At 43.0% G+C, this 15,432-nt stretch overlaps 1 protein-coding gene across 1 annotated transcript in view; it reads right to left on the reverse strand.

Annotated features, from left to right (window-relative positions):
* The window catches only part of LOC112104196 (cilia- and flagella-associated protein 47), a 698,279-nt gene that overhangs the window by 368,216 nt on the left and 314,631 nt on the right, over positions 1–15,432 (reverse strand). The window contains exon 46 of the mRNA XM_029910741.1: positions 467–663. Coding sequence (XP_029766601.1) covers positions 467–663 — 197 coding nt within the window. The remainder of the gene's footprint in view (positions 1–466; positions 664–15,432) is intronic.

A 15,432-nucleotide genomic window follows, 5' to 3' on the forward strand; every position in this document is an offset into this window, starting at 1 on the left:
TATAACCTCACATTTCTCTTAAATAATTATTTTTTAAAAACAACTTCTTTTTTGTGGAGCAAAATACATTAATACGATCTGTACAATATTTAATTCTGCTATCATGCGCCTTAATTCAGATTTCTGCTTTCCTTCCACTGCCAGAAATCTTACATTTAGTATTCATACTACTCATACCAACCTTTCCCCCCCTACTTGCAATGTCCTGTATGTTAATAAGTGTCAGTCTCAGAAGAAAAATCATTAGGAATAACAGACTAAATAGTTATTGAGGTGGGCAGAAAACAATCTGTAACTCTTTTATGTTTTATGTTTACATACCATTTAGACTTTGGGCAACAAGATAACATCAGTATTTCAGTACTTTTGTGGTTTCTATGGTACATGGATGTTAATTTTAATTTAAAAGGCTGAATCCAATAATCCTGAATCTTGATTTAACCTTCTAATTGTAAAATGGACTTACTATTGGTATGTCCTGAATCACGGACTGATAGGCTGGGGTTACAAATTCAAGCTCAGCCTCAGCACTGTCTGTATTCACCACACACTCAATCAAGTAGACCCGAATATCATAGAAAGATCGCAGCAGAATCTGGCAGGGATAGCGACCAGGATATTGTGGAGTAAACTTTATAGGAAGTTCAACTGCTGTATCCTTATCTAAAAAAAAACAACAACAAAAAAGTATAATTATGTAAAGTGTTCCAAAAATATTTAATACACAAACATCTGGAGAGACATATGCAGTCTGTATAAAGAGATTCTTTCTACGGTACAAACATAACACAAGTAACTCTGGAATCACAGAAGTCTTTTCATTTATACATAGTCAAAATTAATTTTGCTAGAGAGAAACTTTTGAATATATGTACGCTTCCAAATAATATTATTTTGTATAATTTTTTGTTCTGCATAGAGAAAATATATTAAAAGATTTACTTATTACATTTAGAAAAGTTTATTGCATATGAATCTTTTCACAGATACCATATACATAGTGACTACAACTTAAAAACATTTGTCAACAATTATCATGCAGCAGTATCTGACACAGACTCAGACTTTAAAGCCAGAAGTGACCATCATGATCATCTTATCTGACACACAGCAGGCCACAGAACCTCGCCCACCCACTCCTGTAATAGACCCATCACCTCTGGCTGAGTTACTGAAGTCCTCAAATCATGGTTTAAAACTTCAAGTTACAGAGAATCCACCAGTTACACTAGCTTAAACCTTCAAGTGACTCGTGCCCCATGCGGCAGAGGAAGGCAAAAAAACCCTATGGTCTCTGCCAATCTGAACCAGGGGAAAATTCCTTCCCGATCCCAAATATGGTGATCAGTTAGACCGTGAGCATGTGGGCAAGACCCTCCAGCCAGACACCTGGGAAAGAATTCTCTGGAGTAACTCAGAGCCCTCCCCATCTAGTGTCCCATCAGCGGCCCTTGGAGATATTTACTACTAGCAGTTGCAGACCGGCTACATGCCATTGTAGGCAGTTTCATCATATCATCCCCCCCATAAACTTATTAAGATCAGTGTTAAAGCCAGTCGGGACATAACTCAGTATAGAAAATAATTATAATATTGCAGATACCATTGACCCTAACGCTCCCCCTGCGATCTACACATCTCTCTTTCTGTGATCCAGGGCAAAGGGTCAGCCATCTCCATGAACTCTGCAGAGGGCCCAGTGCAGAAAAGGAGGGGAAGACGTGAGGCAAGATAGTGGCTGTGAGCAGAAAGAAGTATGGTTATTCCCAGGAGCAGCCACCCACAAGCCCTTCAGGGAATTCACAAAAAGTGAATGCAGCTTACAGCGACAATAACTTCTCTGTGGTTCCCCTTTATACTGAAGAACCCCACTTCAGGAGGACTTCCAAGGGTAGATACCAATGCAGAAAGACCTACATGGAATGTAGAGCAGTGCAGAGGCATAGAACTTCCATACAGCTGGAACTGAGATCCACAGGGTTTGAGGACACCACCACCCAGTTTGTTCCACAAGGGAGGACACATCCCACCTACCTCAGCTAAGAGCTTGGAAAATAACTCTTACAATGTTTTCCTCCTCTACTCTCCCCTCCACTGGGTTATTTTGTGGAAAGGAGGCAATCAGGCTCAATGTGTGACATTATTTTCAAATGATATTTTAATGGCAATATTGTGTTTTAAAAATGCAATCAATCTTCATTTACAATGCTGCTCTCTTTCACAAATTATATTGCCCACTTATTCAATTCTCACATTTCTGAAAATTGAACAGCAAACTAATACTTCCCTGTTGCTTTACTGCATTCCAAAAAGTTGATACTTCTCTTCTCTGTACCCTCCATTATTTCATAAAAATAGCTCAAGTTCAAAGGATGAATAATATAGCATTACATTACGAGCCTTTCAACATTACTAGGCTATCAAAAAGATTATAAATTGCACCTCAGGTTCAACCTTCTCTGAAATAAATTAGCTTGTTCCCTCATAAAGACAAGATTAATGACCTGCTAATTTATGAATTATTACCCTTTTTCTGTTTTGTCACTAAGTTATTATCCCCAATGGCTATCTTCCACAAAAATGTCCCAGGTTTGTCAGTTATGCAAGTAATAAAACTCCCTTCCTTATACCTGATTCATAAATATATTTCCTGCAAATTTGACTGTAACCCTATCTGATCAGTCAATTTGTGGGAGTACACAGAGGATATCCAAACCAATATACATATCTAAATCATTAGTGATATATTTTAAGTACTTGCAGTACTTCAAGGTAAGATGGAATGTCTGTCCTCACATAGTCCAGTTATTGTCAATATACTGTAGTGTATTTTGTATGAATTGGAAGCTCCAAAATGTTTTGTAGCAATAAGAGAAAATTTTAAATGTTATGTATTATAGAAGCTTATTATTGGAGTAAATACTGCTCCCCCTGTTGCACCCCTATGGTCATTTAGAGTCCACTCCTGACTAACCAGAACAATTCAGTTCTATTACGCAGTGGGGAGGGCAGTTTATCACCATCCTCCATAAGGTTCTATAGCCCCCCATGTACCATTGATATGTGCTGCAACAGCAACAGGGGATAAATTCCTTCCTTCATAAGCCCTATGGAAATGCATTCTGCTAACACAGGCTGTGAGCTGGGAAGATTATTTCCTATTATTTTTAGTCAGGACACTCAAGTGTTTCACAAGATACTGAAGCCCAACAATATTAGTCAGGATAAAATCTAGCAAATTATTAACTAAAATTCTTCATTTTAAATGTTAATTTAAATATATAGGGGCATGAGTAGCCAATCACTAGACCAATGGTCCCCAAACTTTTTTGTTCACATCCCCCCCTTACCTGGTCCGCACCCCTCCAAGAGCCACAGTCAGGAACCGGGGCTGGGAGCAGGGCCACAATTGGGAGTGGGGCCAGCGCTGCCACTGGGGCCTCAGCCAGGAGCAGGGTCGCAGTCAGGGCCAGGAGCTGCGGCAGGGTGCGGGCCTGCAGTCAGGACCAGGAGCCAGGGGCCACGGTCCGTAGCAGAGCTGTGTCCGGGAGTGGGGATGGGAGCCAGTGGCCAAGGCTGGGGCCGGGGATGGGGCTGAGGCCAGAGTGGAGCTGGGAGCAGAGCAGGGCTGGGTGGTGCTCCCTCCCTGTCGCCCATGGGGGCTGGCCTGGGCCCTGCCACCCTTCCCCCTGAACGTTCCTCTGCACCCTCCCAGGGGGGCGTGCCCCATAGTTTGGGGACCACTGCACTAGACCCATCTATGGTTGCTGCATTTTGTATACCCTAAAGGTAAAATGCATGCCTTATGGATATTATATTTATTTTTTATAAAAAAGAATCTCTCCCCAATATTTATAATATTTGGTTTGGGCAGTGCTTTTATAAAATATTCATTCCACATGCATAAATCAGATATTTAAGTTCAGGAATAGGTAATCTGAATAACTATGATCAATGAAAGGGAAAGCAAGGAAATGTGTAATGTTTATATCATATGGTCAGGTACTTTACTCCCTAGAAAATGATAAAAGTGAGATTGAATCGTCAAGTCAAATAAATTACAACAAATACTTTCTAAAAATCTTCCGAGATATATGAAGGTTGTTTTCTTCACAATGCTACTTTTAATGCATACAGTAAGGTAATCAGGATTTAAGATTTTCTCAAACCAAAATGTTTTTCTTCTTTTTCTGTCTCTCGCACTACAGTAAGCACAAAGGCCTTTGCAAAGAATTAATTCACAGACTTGCTGAAAATCATCCACAGGGTCGCAACAGTGGCAACCAGGGCAGCAGTTGAGAGCACATGTAGGAAAGTGGGAATGGTGGGCAACAGCCAGGCCAACTCCTCACAGCAGGACCTGCACCATGATTCCCTGGAGGTGAATGATGGCCCCAAGCTTCTCCCTAGACCCAATGAGAAGCAGAAAACACCAGCAATAGTGGGTGTGATTTCTCCAGGTGGGGATTTTTCCTTTGGAGAGACCGTGTGCATGGGTTGTGGGAGGTAGGACAGCAGGATGCTCTGGGAGCTCCCCAATCCCTGATGGCTGGGAGAAGACAGAAAAGAACAGGGTAGAAGAGATGGGGATTTTCCCCTGTAGTTTGGGGGCCCAAATGGAAAACCCTGACTAAATTTGAAATTTGTAGCACCCTCCCCACACAAAAAAGGTTTAACACATTTTTTATGAAGGGACTAACTCCCCAGAGTGATTTTAGGGGGTGTGTGGTATTCTGCACTGGTAACTTTGAGAATTATAGATGCTTTTGTAAACCAAGTCAAATTGCCTTCACCAATTTCTTGAAAAAGTCGAAGTAAGGACTCTCCTTTAACATGTGTATAATTACACACGGATTTAATCATATATTGATTTCATATTGGCAAATTTACTTTAAATATGTTCTCTGTGTGTTTTTCTGTCTATATGTATATTTTATGACCCACTTGCACATTGTAATTTCTAAAAAAATAAAATAGCTTATTTCAACATCATATTTTACAGCCATAAAATATGGACAAAGGGCATTTTCATTTTATCTACATATAATTTTACAAGATGCATAATGCCCTCAAGAATGTACAGAATGTATTGCAAAGATTCTGCAATTTTGGAACAGCAACTTTTGAAACCTTCACATTTGGGGATGATTACATCTAAATGGTTAACATCCTAATGTGTTTCATTAGAGCTGAAGAGCTGCTGGGAGCATAGGGCCAACTACTGGACAGCTGAATGGTGGCTAGCCCCAGGGCTACCAGACCAGCAGCTCCAGCCAGCCCCGGGGGTGCTGAGCACCCCCATTTTTTCTCCCTCAGTGCTTGAGCCCCTTCGCACCCACAGGGGAAGGGATGCCAGGCTGCACCTCCATGGCATGGTTCCAGATAAGGGACTGGTAATTTGCTTGCTTGGTATATTGTGGAAGACTATCATAAATTGAGGGGAAGTCCTCTTTCTAGGCTTGCTTTAGACAGAAAAGCTTATATTGCACACCATTTAATGCACTGAGTTAGCTGTTGGGTCATAGAAAAGGGTTATCAGAATTTCTACTAATTTCAACTGTGCACGAGGTATATTCACCATAATGCAAAAATTGCAAGGCTTCTAAATTTGTATGGATTCTCCCTGACATACTTCCAGGGCTTTAGTTGGTCAATCCTTGCCAGACTTCTGGCTGAGTCACACCCAATCAGTGTGTATACTGCTGTCAACATTCTGCAGTTGTTGGCCAAGTTCATTTGCTGTGGCATGGGTTGGTATAAACCTGGCTTTCTTTCACTCCAGGATTAACAACAGCAATGTTGATTTATTTATTTATTTATTGGGGGGGGGGGGGGGGGAGAAAAAGAGAATTCAAGACTTTGTTCCGGGAGCCAGCAAGGTGCTCAGTGGGTTACAGTAAAACATCGGGCACTTCAGTTCTTAACCATTTGTAGATTACTCCAAAGACATCTAGAATCAAGGGGATATACTTAACTTCAAGTTAAGGAGGGCCTTTCCAGAATTCAGCTCATTCTAGAGAGCAGGTTAAATGTTTGTGGGGTGAGGCTGATGACAGCCATTCCCCAAGTAGCATGGATTACAGAAGAAAGGTTGACCTGCATTGGACAAGTTATTGTTGGACAGTTTCCCCGATGTGTTAAATTAGTAAGGTTGCAGCCTAGTTAAACCACATTCCCAGTGTACTGTCTTTCTTTCGGATTTCTCCACTTACACGTGAATAAACTGATTTTCTCCTTCATAAGTCATCCAACGCAGATTTCCACTTTTAGGAAACGGGAAAAAAATGAATCTGCAAAGGAAAGAGCTGTGGATTGGAGAAAGTGTTATTGAAGTGGCAATCGCACAAACTACGTATTTGATATCAGTGGGTAGAAGTTAATAATAATTTGAAAATATGTGCACAGAGTTAGAACTTTACAACAAAGTGAAAAAGTGGGTTCTTGAGTTATTGGTCCTAATAGAGTGACAAGAGGAACCAGGGGGTTGACACAAGGCCCCTGAAATTTAAGAAGGAAGAGTAGAGAATTAATACAGAAAATAAAGTTCTCCAAATGTGTCACCAATGTTCTTATTAGAGGCTCTTAGAATAATCAGATCAAGGAAAAGAGCTCAGAACGAATACTAAAGAATCCAGTAAACACTTGAGTAGATATCAGCACTGACGGAACCAAATAAGAGTGTTGAGTCTATCATTTATTGCATTGAAACAAATGAATGTAATGCTAGTGATGATAGCTTAAAAGTAGACAATGCCAAAAGACTAGACAAATGCCAGCTAATAATTTCTGTAGTAAACAAGGTCACAGTTTTCTTCATCTTCCACAGCTTTGGAACTTATGACTGAGGGACAGAAGTGCTCTCTGAACACAAAACAAAATAAAACCTAACCAACTGTTTTAGCATCAGTGTAAGATTTTTACACAAAGACAGAGAAAACTGAATATATTAACTGTAAAAAACATTTATCAGAAGAGAGGTGATAACTCCAAATACTTTTCACAGTATTTCTACAGAAAACTTTTTAATCCATTCACTGGAAAAATAAAATCAAACCTTTTTTATTGGACATTCTTTAAAAATATAACAGCAGGCAGCCTATATTGTCAAATCTTGTCAGGAGAAGCTATAGAACTCTTTTATTAGTTTTTGATACAGAACCTAAATTAGGTATCACGATGTAATACAATGCCTTTCATTTTAAGAACAATTTTTCAGTGCACTATATTTCAGTGCACAGATGCACTTCCATCTCCTGCTGGACAATTTTTATGCTGAAATAGTTCAAAACAAAACATCTTACATCTCTGTAGTTCAAAATGTAAAACGCTTTTTCTTCCATTTGCCTAGTTGCGTTTTTATTTTCAATTTTATAAAAGACGCTAGACAAAGAGACAAAACATTTAATCAGATGCGTGAGTAGAAGTGCAGAGGACTTGGAGCACATCTGACTTAGGTAAGCAAGTCCACCACTGTGCAGGTAGCGAATGAGATGTGTGCTGTGGTGCAGGGCTATTGTGTTTTGGGGGTTATTGTGCATACTGATTATGTTGTGTGTGGTGGTTGTGTTGATTTGGGTGTAGGGCTTGTAGGCTGGTGGACCTAATCACCAGCCTGGGACAAAAATTCCATGTCTGGTTCCATTTGTATTCTTTTTCCCAGAGCTCAGTTTATTCTTTAAAACACACACAAAGGGAATTATGAAACCACCACCACTACCAAACCTATAGTCCTGTTCTTAACTCAGGCTGTGGGGCCCTCTGGCAGATATGGGGGCTGGACCTTCCCCAGCCTATTGGTGTCTGTGGGGCCTGCTTGCCCTCTCGCAGCCTTCTGCTGCAGCCACAGGAGAGTGTATTCCTCATGGAAGTGGTGCGCTCATGTATATACTCCAGCTGGGAGTCAGACCCAGTTATTATCAGCTGTTTAGCTGGATCAGCTGATTCCCAGTACCTGCCTGCTGGGCTTCCCTCCAGCACAGGACCAGCTGCTCTCCAGCCCACCTAGTTCTTAAAGGGACAGACTGCCCTATTACATGGGGTTGCACTGGGAGATTTGCATTGATTTGTGCAGGTGATGAATGAGGGCAGCATGCTGTGGTGATGGGCTATGTGTGTTTGCAGTTACTGTGTGTGCTGGTCACAGGCCACAGAGCCAAGAGAGACACCTGGACCATAGCTTCACCACTTTTTGGCCAGGCTAAACCTGAGTGGCACTGCAAACCCATGTGTCAGGTTTCAATGTCACGCACTCAGATTTGGCCTGGCTGCATGGAGAGATGGCAGGGCCAAATCTGAGTGAATGGCATTGAAACCCTAGTGCACCAGATCCCAACACCACTCAGGTTCCCAGCCAAAAGGTTATCCAGCCATGGCCTGGGCGCTCCCCTGCCCCCAGCTCTGCGGACTATGTGACCAATGCACACAATAACCCCAAACACTCAAATTTGGAGGGAGTGGGTTTAGGGGTCAGGCTGCTTGGAGGGGAGGGAGGTTGTGCCCAAGAGGGAAAGACGAAGGTCAGGCAGAAAAAGGGGAGCAAATCTATGATCCATCACTTTAAGTGGCACTCCACTGCCCCTGGCTGGTTCTGTTGTGGGGATAGTTGTGTTGATTAGTGTCAGGGGAGGTTGTGCTGGGAGAATTGTGCTGATTTGTGGAGGTGGCAGCTGGACCAAGTAATCCACCACCTGTGCTAGCTCTCCAGGGCCGGCTCCAGGCACCAGCCAACCAAGCACGTGCTTGGGGCGGCTCCTGGTAAGGGGCGGCCAATCTTGGGGTGGCGGGGGGTGCTCAGGGTTTTTTGTTTTTTGGGGGGGGGAGGTTCGGTCGGGCCGCGCTGGGGGTGGGTTGTTTTTGTTTCGGCGGCTGGGGGTGGGGGATTCAGCAGCGGCGCTCCGCAGGGGGTGTGTGTGGCGGCACGGCGGGGTGCTCCGCGGGGGGGGGGGGGGTCGGCAGCGCAGCTCGGCAGTGGGGGTGTTTGGCGGTGCGGCGCTCGGGAGGAGGTGTGTGTGGCGGCGGGAGGGTTCGGCAGCGCGGCGTGGTGCTCCGCGGGAGGTGGGGGTGGTGTTCGGCGGTGCTCCGCGGGGGGGGGGTCGGCGGAGCGCCACGGGGGGCTGGGGGTGTTCGGCGGTGCGGCACTCCGTGGGGGGGGGGTGAGTGGCATCGCGGTGCTGAGGGTGTGTGTTATGGCGTCGCTATGGAGGGCGGCACTCTTTTTTTTTGCTTGGGGCAGCAAAAAAGTTAGAGCCAGCCCTGTGTCTCTCCCCTACACTCAATGAAATGGTTGCATCCACATTATCTGTACTGTAAGGGTGATCATTGGCTGAGTTAGTCTTGGACTCGGTGTGACACAGATACGTGCCTTACTGTAGCTGTATACCACAAGGTGTAATTGGTAAAGTCAAAATGGCTGAGAACTTAAAAACTGGATGGTAACAGACTACAAATCCCAATGATGACTCAACCTGGTGATATTCTGAACAAAAAGAGCTCTCAATCATGCTTGTAGCTGTTTCCATCACTTCATACAGACCCAGACATTTTAGGCTTCAGTGTGACATACCAAACAATATTCTCAGAGTCTTATTATATAGATACTACCGAACAGTATCTAACCTTACCCCGTTGCTATCATTTGCTTATTTCACATGTGACCCTGTACTTTAAATGCTGGCACCTATTCCATGGAATGCAAAAGGCTTTTGTCTATGCTAGGAGTGCAAGTTCAAGTTCTTTGAAGGTAAGGGATTGTGTTCAAGAGAGTTTGGAGCAAAATGGAACAAAAACATACTCTGTGAAGCATTTGTTTAGTAAGCTAAAGTACCTGTGATCCATCAAATATCAAAACGTATCCATCTCTACCTATCAAGCTTTTGTGCGCATTTCTACTTCAATTGCTCAAAGCCACTGCCAGTGTTACATTCCAGTGCCTACAGACCCCATCCCTTCCACCTGAAGGAATACCTTGGTGAATTGCCCAAATACTATTAGTTCTGCATTCTGAGGACTCATTTAGTATTCAGGTTTCAGACAGCACTAGCATAGGTTCTGTAGTATCTAGGCTACTGCACAAATTGGTCTCTGGACTAACAATTCTCCTCTCAGAAACAAGCAGATTTTATTTTATTTGGGGAAAAGTGGGTGTCAGATTTCCCTAGTGAACTAGAATAGCATCTTTGAGTTTTTGGTAATCCCGGGCAAGATCATGAGTTACATAGGCTGCCCCACCAGATGTACTGACACCAATTTCCATTTAACAGACGAGCTACGTTCTTTTTTTCTATCCATACACATTATTCATTCTATTCTTTCTTTTTAAATTATGCATTGACTTCACCTCAACTTCACTGTGTTTTTTTAATTCTCTTATAATAAATCTCTGCACAGGATTACAGAGTTTATACTTGTTGCCATGTTCTCTTCTTCTTTAGTCTCTCGCTGCAAGGCAGATTTGTCAGACCTCAAATCATTCTTGTAACTCTTTTCATCAACCTCCTTTGTGAAGTGTAGACAACAGAACTGAACATAGTATTCCAGTAATGGTTTCAGTAATGCCATATACAGTGGTAATATCACCTTCCTATTTCTACTCAATATCCCCATTTATACTGTGACGTTGTGCAGTCTATATGGTTTTATAAAAATATAAGTGAATGTAATGTAATTGGGATATGCTTCATGCAAAAGGTCTCTTGTAAGGTATCATTACAAAGCTCATAATCTACTGAGTGTAATCATCCTATTTGTAGAAATGTACCACTCTTGTATCTAAAACTAGAAATATAAAATATAACTCTGAGGGCCTATTGTAATTATGTAAAGTGTGGGCCATTAATCATGGTTTGGAATCTTGATGACTCCCATTAACAAGGACCATTGTCTGCAGATGACTGTGTTTACCTGTGAGTCTTCCTGTATATGTGTGTGCTGGCAAGTGAGTAATGAAGTCTTGCAGTGACATGTGATCATGTCACCTGAACTGGAATCCATCTTTAACCTGGTGCTTTTCCAGTGAGGGGGGGTGAAAACCCAGAGGGACAAAGAGTTCCCGCCTTATGCAAAAGATATATAAAGGGGTGGAAGAGAACAGAGAGAGAGAGGAGCCATCATGGAGAAGCCCCTAGCTAACACCTAAGCTGGAACAAGAGCTGTACCAGGGGAAAGAATTGTGCCCAGGCCTGGAAGGTGTCCAGTCTGAGAAAAACTTACTGAAGCATCTCTGAGGGTGAGATTATCTGTATTTAGTTTGATTAGGCATCGATTTGCGCATTTTATTTTATTTTGCTTGTGACTTACTTTGTTCTGTCTGTTACTACTTGGAACCACTTAAATCCTACTGTCTGTATTTAATAAAATCACTTTTTATTTAGTAATTTACTCAGAGTATGTATTAATACCTGGGGGAAGCAAACAGCTGTGCATATCTCTCTATCTGTGTTATAGAGGGCGAACAACTTATGAGTTTGCCCTGCATAAGCTTTATGCAGGGTAAAACGGATTTATCTGGGTTTAGACCCCATTGGGAGTTGGGCATCTGAGTGCTAAAGACAAGCACACTCCTGTGAACTGTTTTTGGGTAAACTTGCAGCCTTGGGACAAGTGATTCAGACCCTTGGTCTGTGTTGAAGTCAGACAGGAGTGGCTGGCTCAGCAAGACAGGGTGCTGAAGTCCTGAGCTGGCAGGGAAAACAGAAGCAGGGGTAGTCTTGGCACATCGGGTGGCAGCTCCCAAGGGGGTTTCTGTGATCCAACCCGCCACATATACATCCAAGGATTGCATTTTCTTTCTTAGCTACCACATCATACTTCAAGCTATATTAGTTGATTATCCACCATGACCATTAAGTTCCCTTCAGAGATATTGCTTTACAAAATACAGACCCCCTCCTGTAAGTATGATCTACATTCTTTGATCCTAGAGATATGATCTTGCACTAGCTATATTAAAATGCATATTGTTCAAGAGATCCCAACTGACCAAGCAATCCAAGTTACTCTGTAGAACTGACCCATCCTTATTACTTCGTTAATTTTTGTCAACTTCAAAATTCACCAGCAATGTTTTTATATTTTCTTTTAGACCACTGATGAAGATATTTAATAACACTGGGCCAAAAATAGATTACTGGGGGATGTCACTACAAACATCTTCATTGGATGAAGATACCTCATGATTGTGCGTGGCCACCTTTTGCTTTGCAGAAGTGCTGGGCAAAAATAGTTCCCACTAACTTGCACTGAAGTTGTTGGTGCTCTACACCTCTGAAAATTATGCCCAAATTGAGTCAAAAGCTGGGCATCCAAAAAAGAAGGCACCTCAAAATCAGATAATTTCAGCCACTATTTGTTCTCTGAGCCACCCCCACTTGAGTCTCATTTACATAGTGTAGGAGTTTGGGGAAAGAAATGAGATAAGGTCACACAATAAATCTTGGGCCCTTCAGACTTGGTCCTCAACAGCTGACTGCAGGAAACCCAGATCCTCAGAGACGTCTCTACCTCGATTCTCCCTTACCTCCTCCTGTTCCTCTTATCTGAAGTTCTGTTATGTGACTTTTACTTAGAAATGCCTCAATAATTTGTTAGGGGTTTTTTGCGTAATAGATTAATCTGCAAGACCTAATCTGATATTTGTATCTAACTTGTTTTCAACAGAACTCCTAAAAAATAGGGCAGAGAGGATGAAGAGGAAGGCTTTGGTTAAATATTTTTGGTTAACTATAGGATGTTGCTCCCTGCAAGGGGTTGCACTCACCTCTCACGAGCACCCCCTGGCCGAGTGCATGTGCCTGCACTCTCTCTCTACCTGTTTGTGGTGGTCTTCGCTGACTCAGCCCTCCGGCCAAATCACAGACCCTCTGTCAGTTTGTCCCTGCTCCGGAATAGGGCAGTCCTCCAGGCTCCTTCCCTGGAGGCAGTATCTTCTCCCAGCTCTTCAGCTGGACCACTACAGTTTAGCCCCCTTCTGGGATGCCTCAAAGTCCAGGCCACTTCCCCCAGCAACTAATGGGGGGTTGGAGGGGACCTGGGCCCGCCCACTACTCCGGGTCCCAGCCCAGGGACCTTGTAGATAGCAGCTGTCGCTGTGTCCCTTTATCTAAGTTGCGCTGCTGCTCTAATTCCCTGGGCCACTTCCCCGTGGCTCCCGCATATTCTTCACTCTTAGCTCAGGGCCTTGTTCTTGTGGAGTACCAGCAGCCAGCCTGGAACACCAATCTCTCTCCTCCAGCTCTAGCAAGGAACTGAACTTGCTCCGGCCTTGCAGCTCTTCTTATACTGACCTGTTAGGCCCTGATTGACTACTTCCCACACAGCTGCTCTAGGCAGCTTGGAAGACCTCTCTACTTTCTTTTCTGGGGCAGGGCCATAAGGCCTCCAGCAGGGGCCTCAGAGCCTCACCCCATCACACTCAGCCATACCAGAGTTTAGTCTGGCACAATTTTCTTTAAAGCACAGTTTTAAGTAAAAGCTTAAAAATTGCAAAAATGTTCTGTAATCTCAAGAGAACATAAAAATAAATTAGAGCTTTAACAAATAATATGTGAATCCTAAAACCTTGCAGCTCTTCTGCAACATTTCTGCTTTGCATAATTGATCTAGAAATCCTCCATTTGATATTTATTGATTGTACCTATAATACCCAGTGAGTCCTTCATTGCCTGAAAGATAAATAACAGGTTTTAAATTGTTTTAAAATCCCAGATAGTAATTCTATTCCCCCCGCTCCATAATTAACATTGTATTGCTAGAGATGAACAGCAAGTATACTGAACGTAAAGTATAGCTTACAGGTGCACTGTTAAAATTGGCTAAAATAATTAATTCAGTCTTGGCCCTTTAAAAATCCTACTGACCTGTAGGAAAATAATGTCCTTTTTATAGGAACTCAGTGCTAGAGAATGGAATTTACCCCATAGAGCTGGAAATCTTCTTCTGGATAAGAGATATTTGAAAGAATCAGGACTGCACACATACAAATGTATCACAAATAGACTATGAAAAATTATATTTCCACTTAAAAGCAATATTCTGATAATTATATTAAAAAGATACAAAAATATAATGTCTATACAATGTGGCTAATAGTTCAAGTTTTAAATGGTGATTCTACCCTGAAAAGTAACTCTAAAAATAGCAACTTCCCACTCAGTGGATCTATTTATGACATGTGGAGTCGAATCTATTTACGATAGCAGCCAAGATACGTTTTTACTGCTTTTTGCATCTGCCCTGCAAGACCAACATTGCTAGTAATATACGTCAAACTCAATTCCTTCTTGTGTATATCATCAACAGAATTGTTTACTAAATTCCAGTTAGTTACATCTGTTTACCTCATTGCCCAGGTGACACTGTCAGCTTCAAGACAAGGCAGTGGAGATGCACTGGTGTCAACAATGCCATATTTGGTTTTAAAAAAAACCCTAAAGGTTCCTTAATGGTAACTGTTGGCCTTTGAGAGATGGGCCTCTGTACATTCACCCATGAAGGACTGCATTCCCTGGAACTGAAGTCACAAAACACAAAACAGTGGGATAAGAACACCAAGGTAGAGGGAAGGGTGAGCAGGAAGTGTGAATGCACAAAGGTGACTTTCAAATTAGAACAATCACCAGTAATTGTCCTTTTGTTCTTCTTCCAGGTTCTCTGTGCTTTGCCATTTGTGAGAGAAAAGTGAGTAGTACCACCTTGATTATACAGTGTCCATTGAAACCAGAGTGCAAGATGTCCTTGCCAACTGAGTCGCCAGCATCAAAGTCCTGATGTCAGAGTCTCTCCCATAGGATGGTGCCAGTGGCAGGGCCAAAGCAAAAGATAGTGTAACGGTCTCACTCATTTAGTGGCCGATAGTTTCAGTGCCAAAGTAGGTCAACAAGAACCTAGATCGCCAATCTGAACCACTCATGCTAAGGCCTGTGCCTTAAAGTCCTCACTGGGGAAGCAGGCCTGAAACCTTAACTGTCTATCCTGATGTGTTCTGGCTGTGAATACCTAACGGGCAGCATGCTGTCAAGGTGTGAGAGCTTCTCCTAGAGACACTGAGCTGCAGACCTGTACTCTGGATTCCGAATAAAGGGCCGAAGTGTCGTTTTCTTGATAAGAACATAAAAACGGCCATATTGTAGGGTTACCATTCGTCCGGATTCCCCCGGACATGTCCGGCTTTTTAGGCTAAAAATAGCGTCCGGGGGGAATTTGTAAATGTCCGGACTTCCCCCTGATGCAGAGCAGTGCTGTCGGCCGGACGGTGTCACTTACATGGGGCTCCGACACTCAGCCAGAGAGAGCATGTCCTCCTCCCTCCCTGCATCGCAGATCGGCTCGGGCAGTCTGGAGCTCCTCCCCCGCTGTTGCCCAGCGGCTCAGGCAGTTCCTGAGCAAGTTCACCGAGACATTAGGTGAAGAAAGGCCAACAACAAGGGGGCCAGGGGG

Source organism: Terrapene carolina, unplaced genomic scaffold, assembly GCF_002925995.2.
Source record: "Terrapene carolina triunguis isolate 2854851 unplaced genomic scaffold, T_m_triunguis-2.0 Scaffold22, whole genome shotgun sequence".
Lineage (NCBI taxonomy): Eukaryota > Metazoa > Chordata > Testudines > Emydidae > Terrapene > Terrapene triunguis.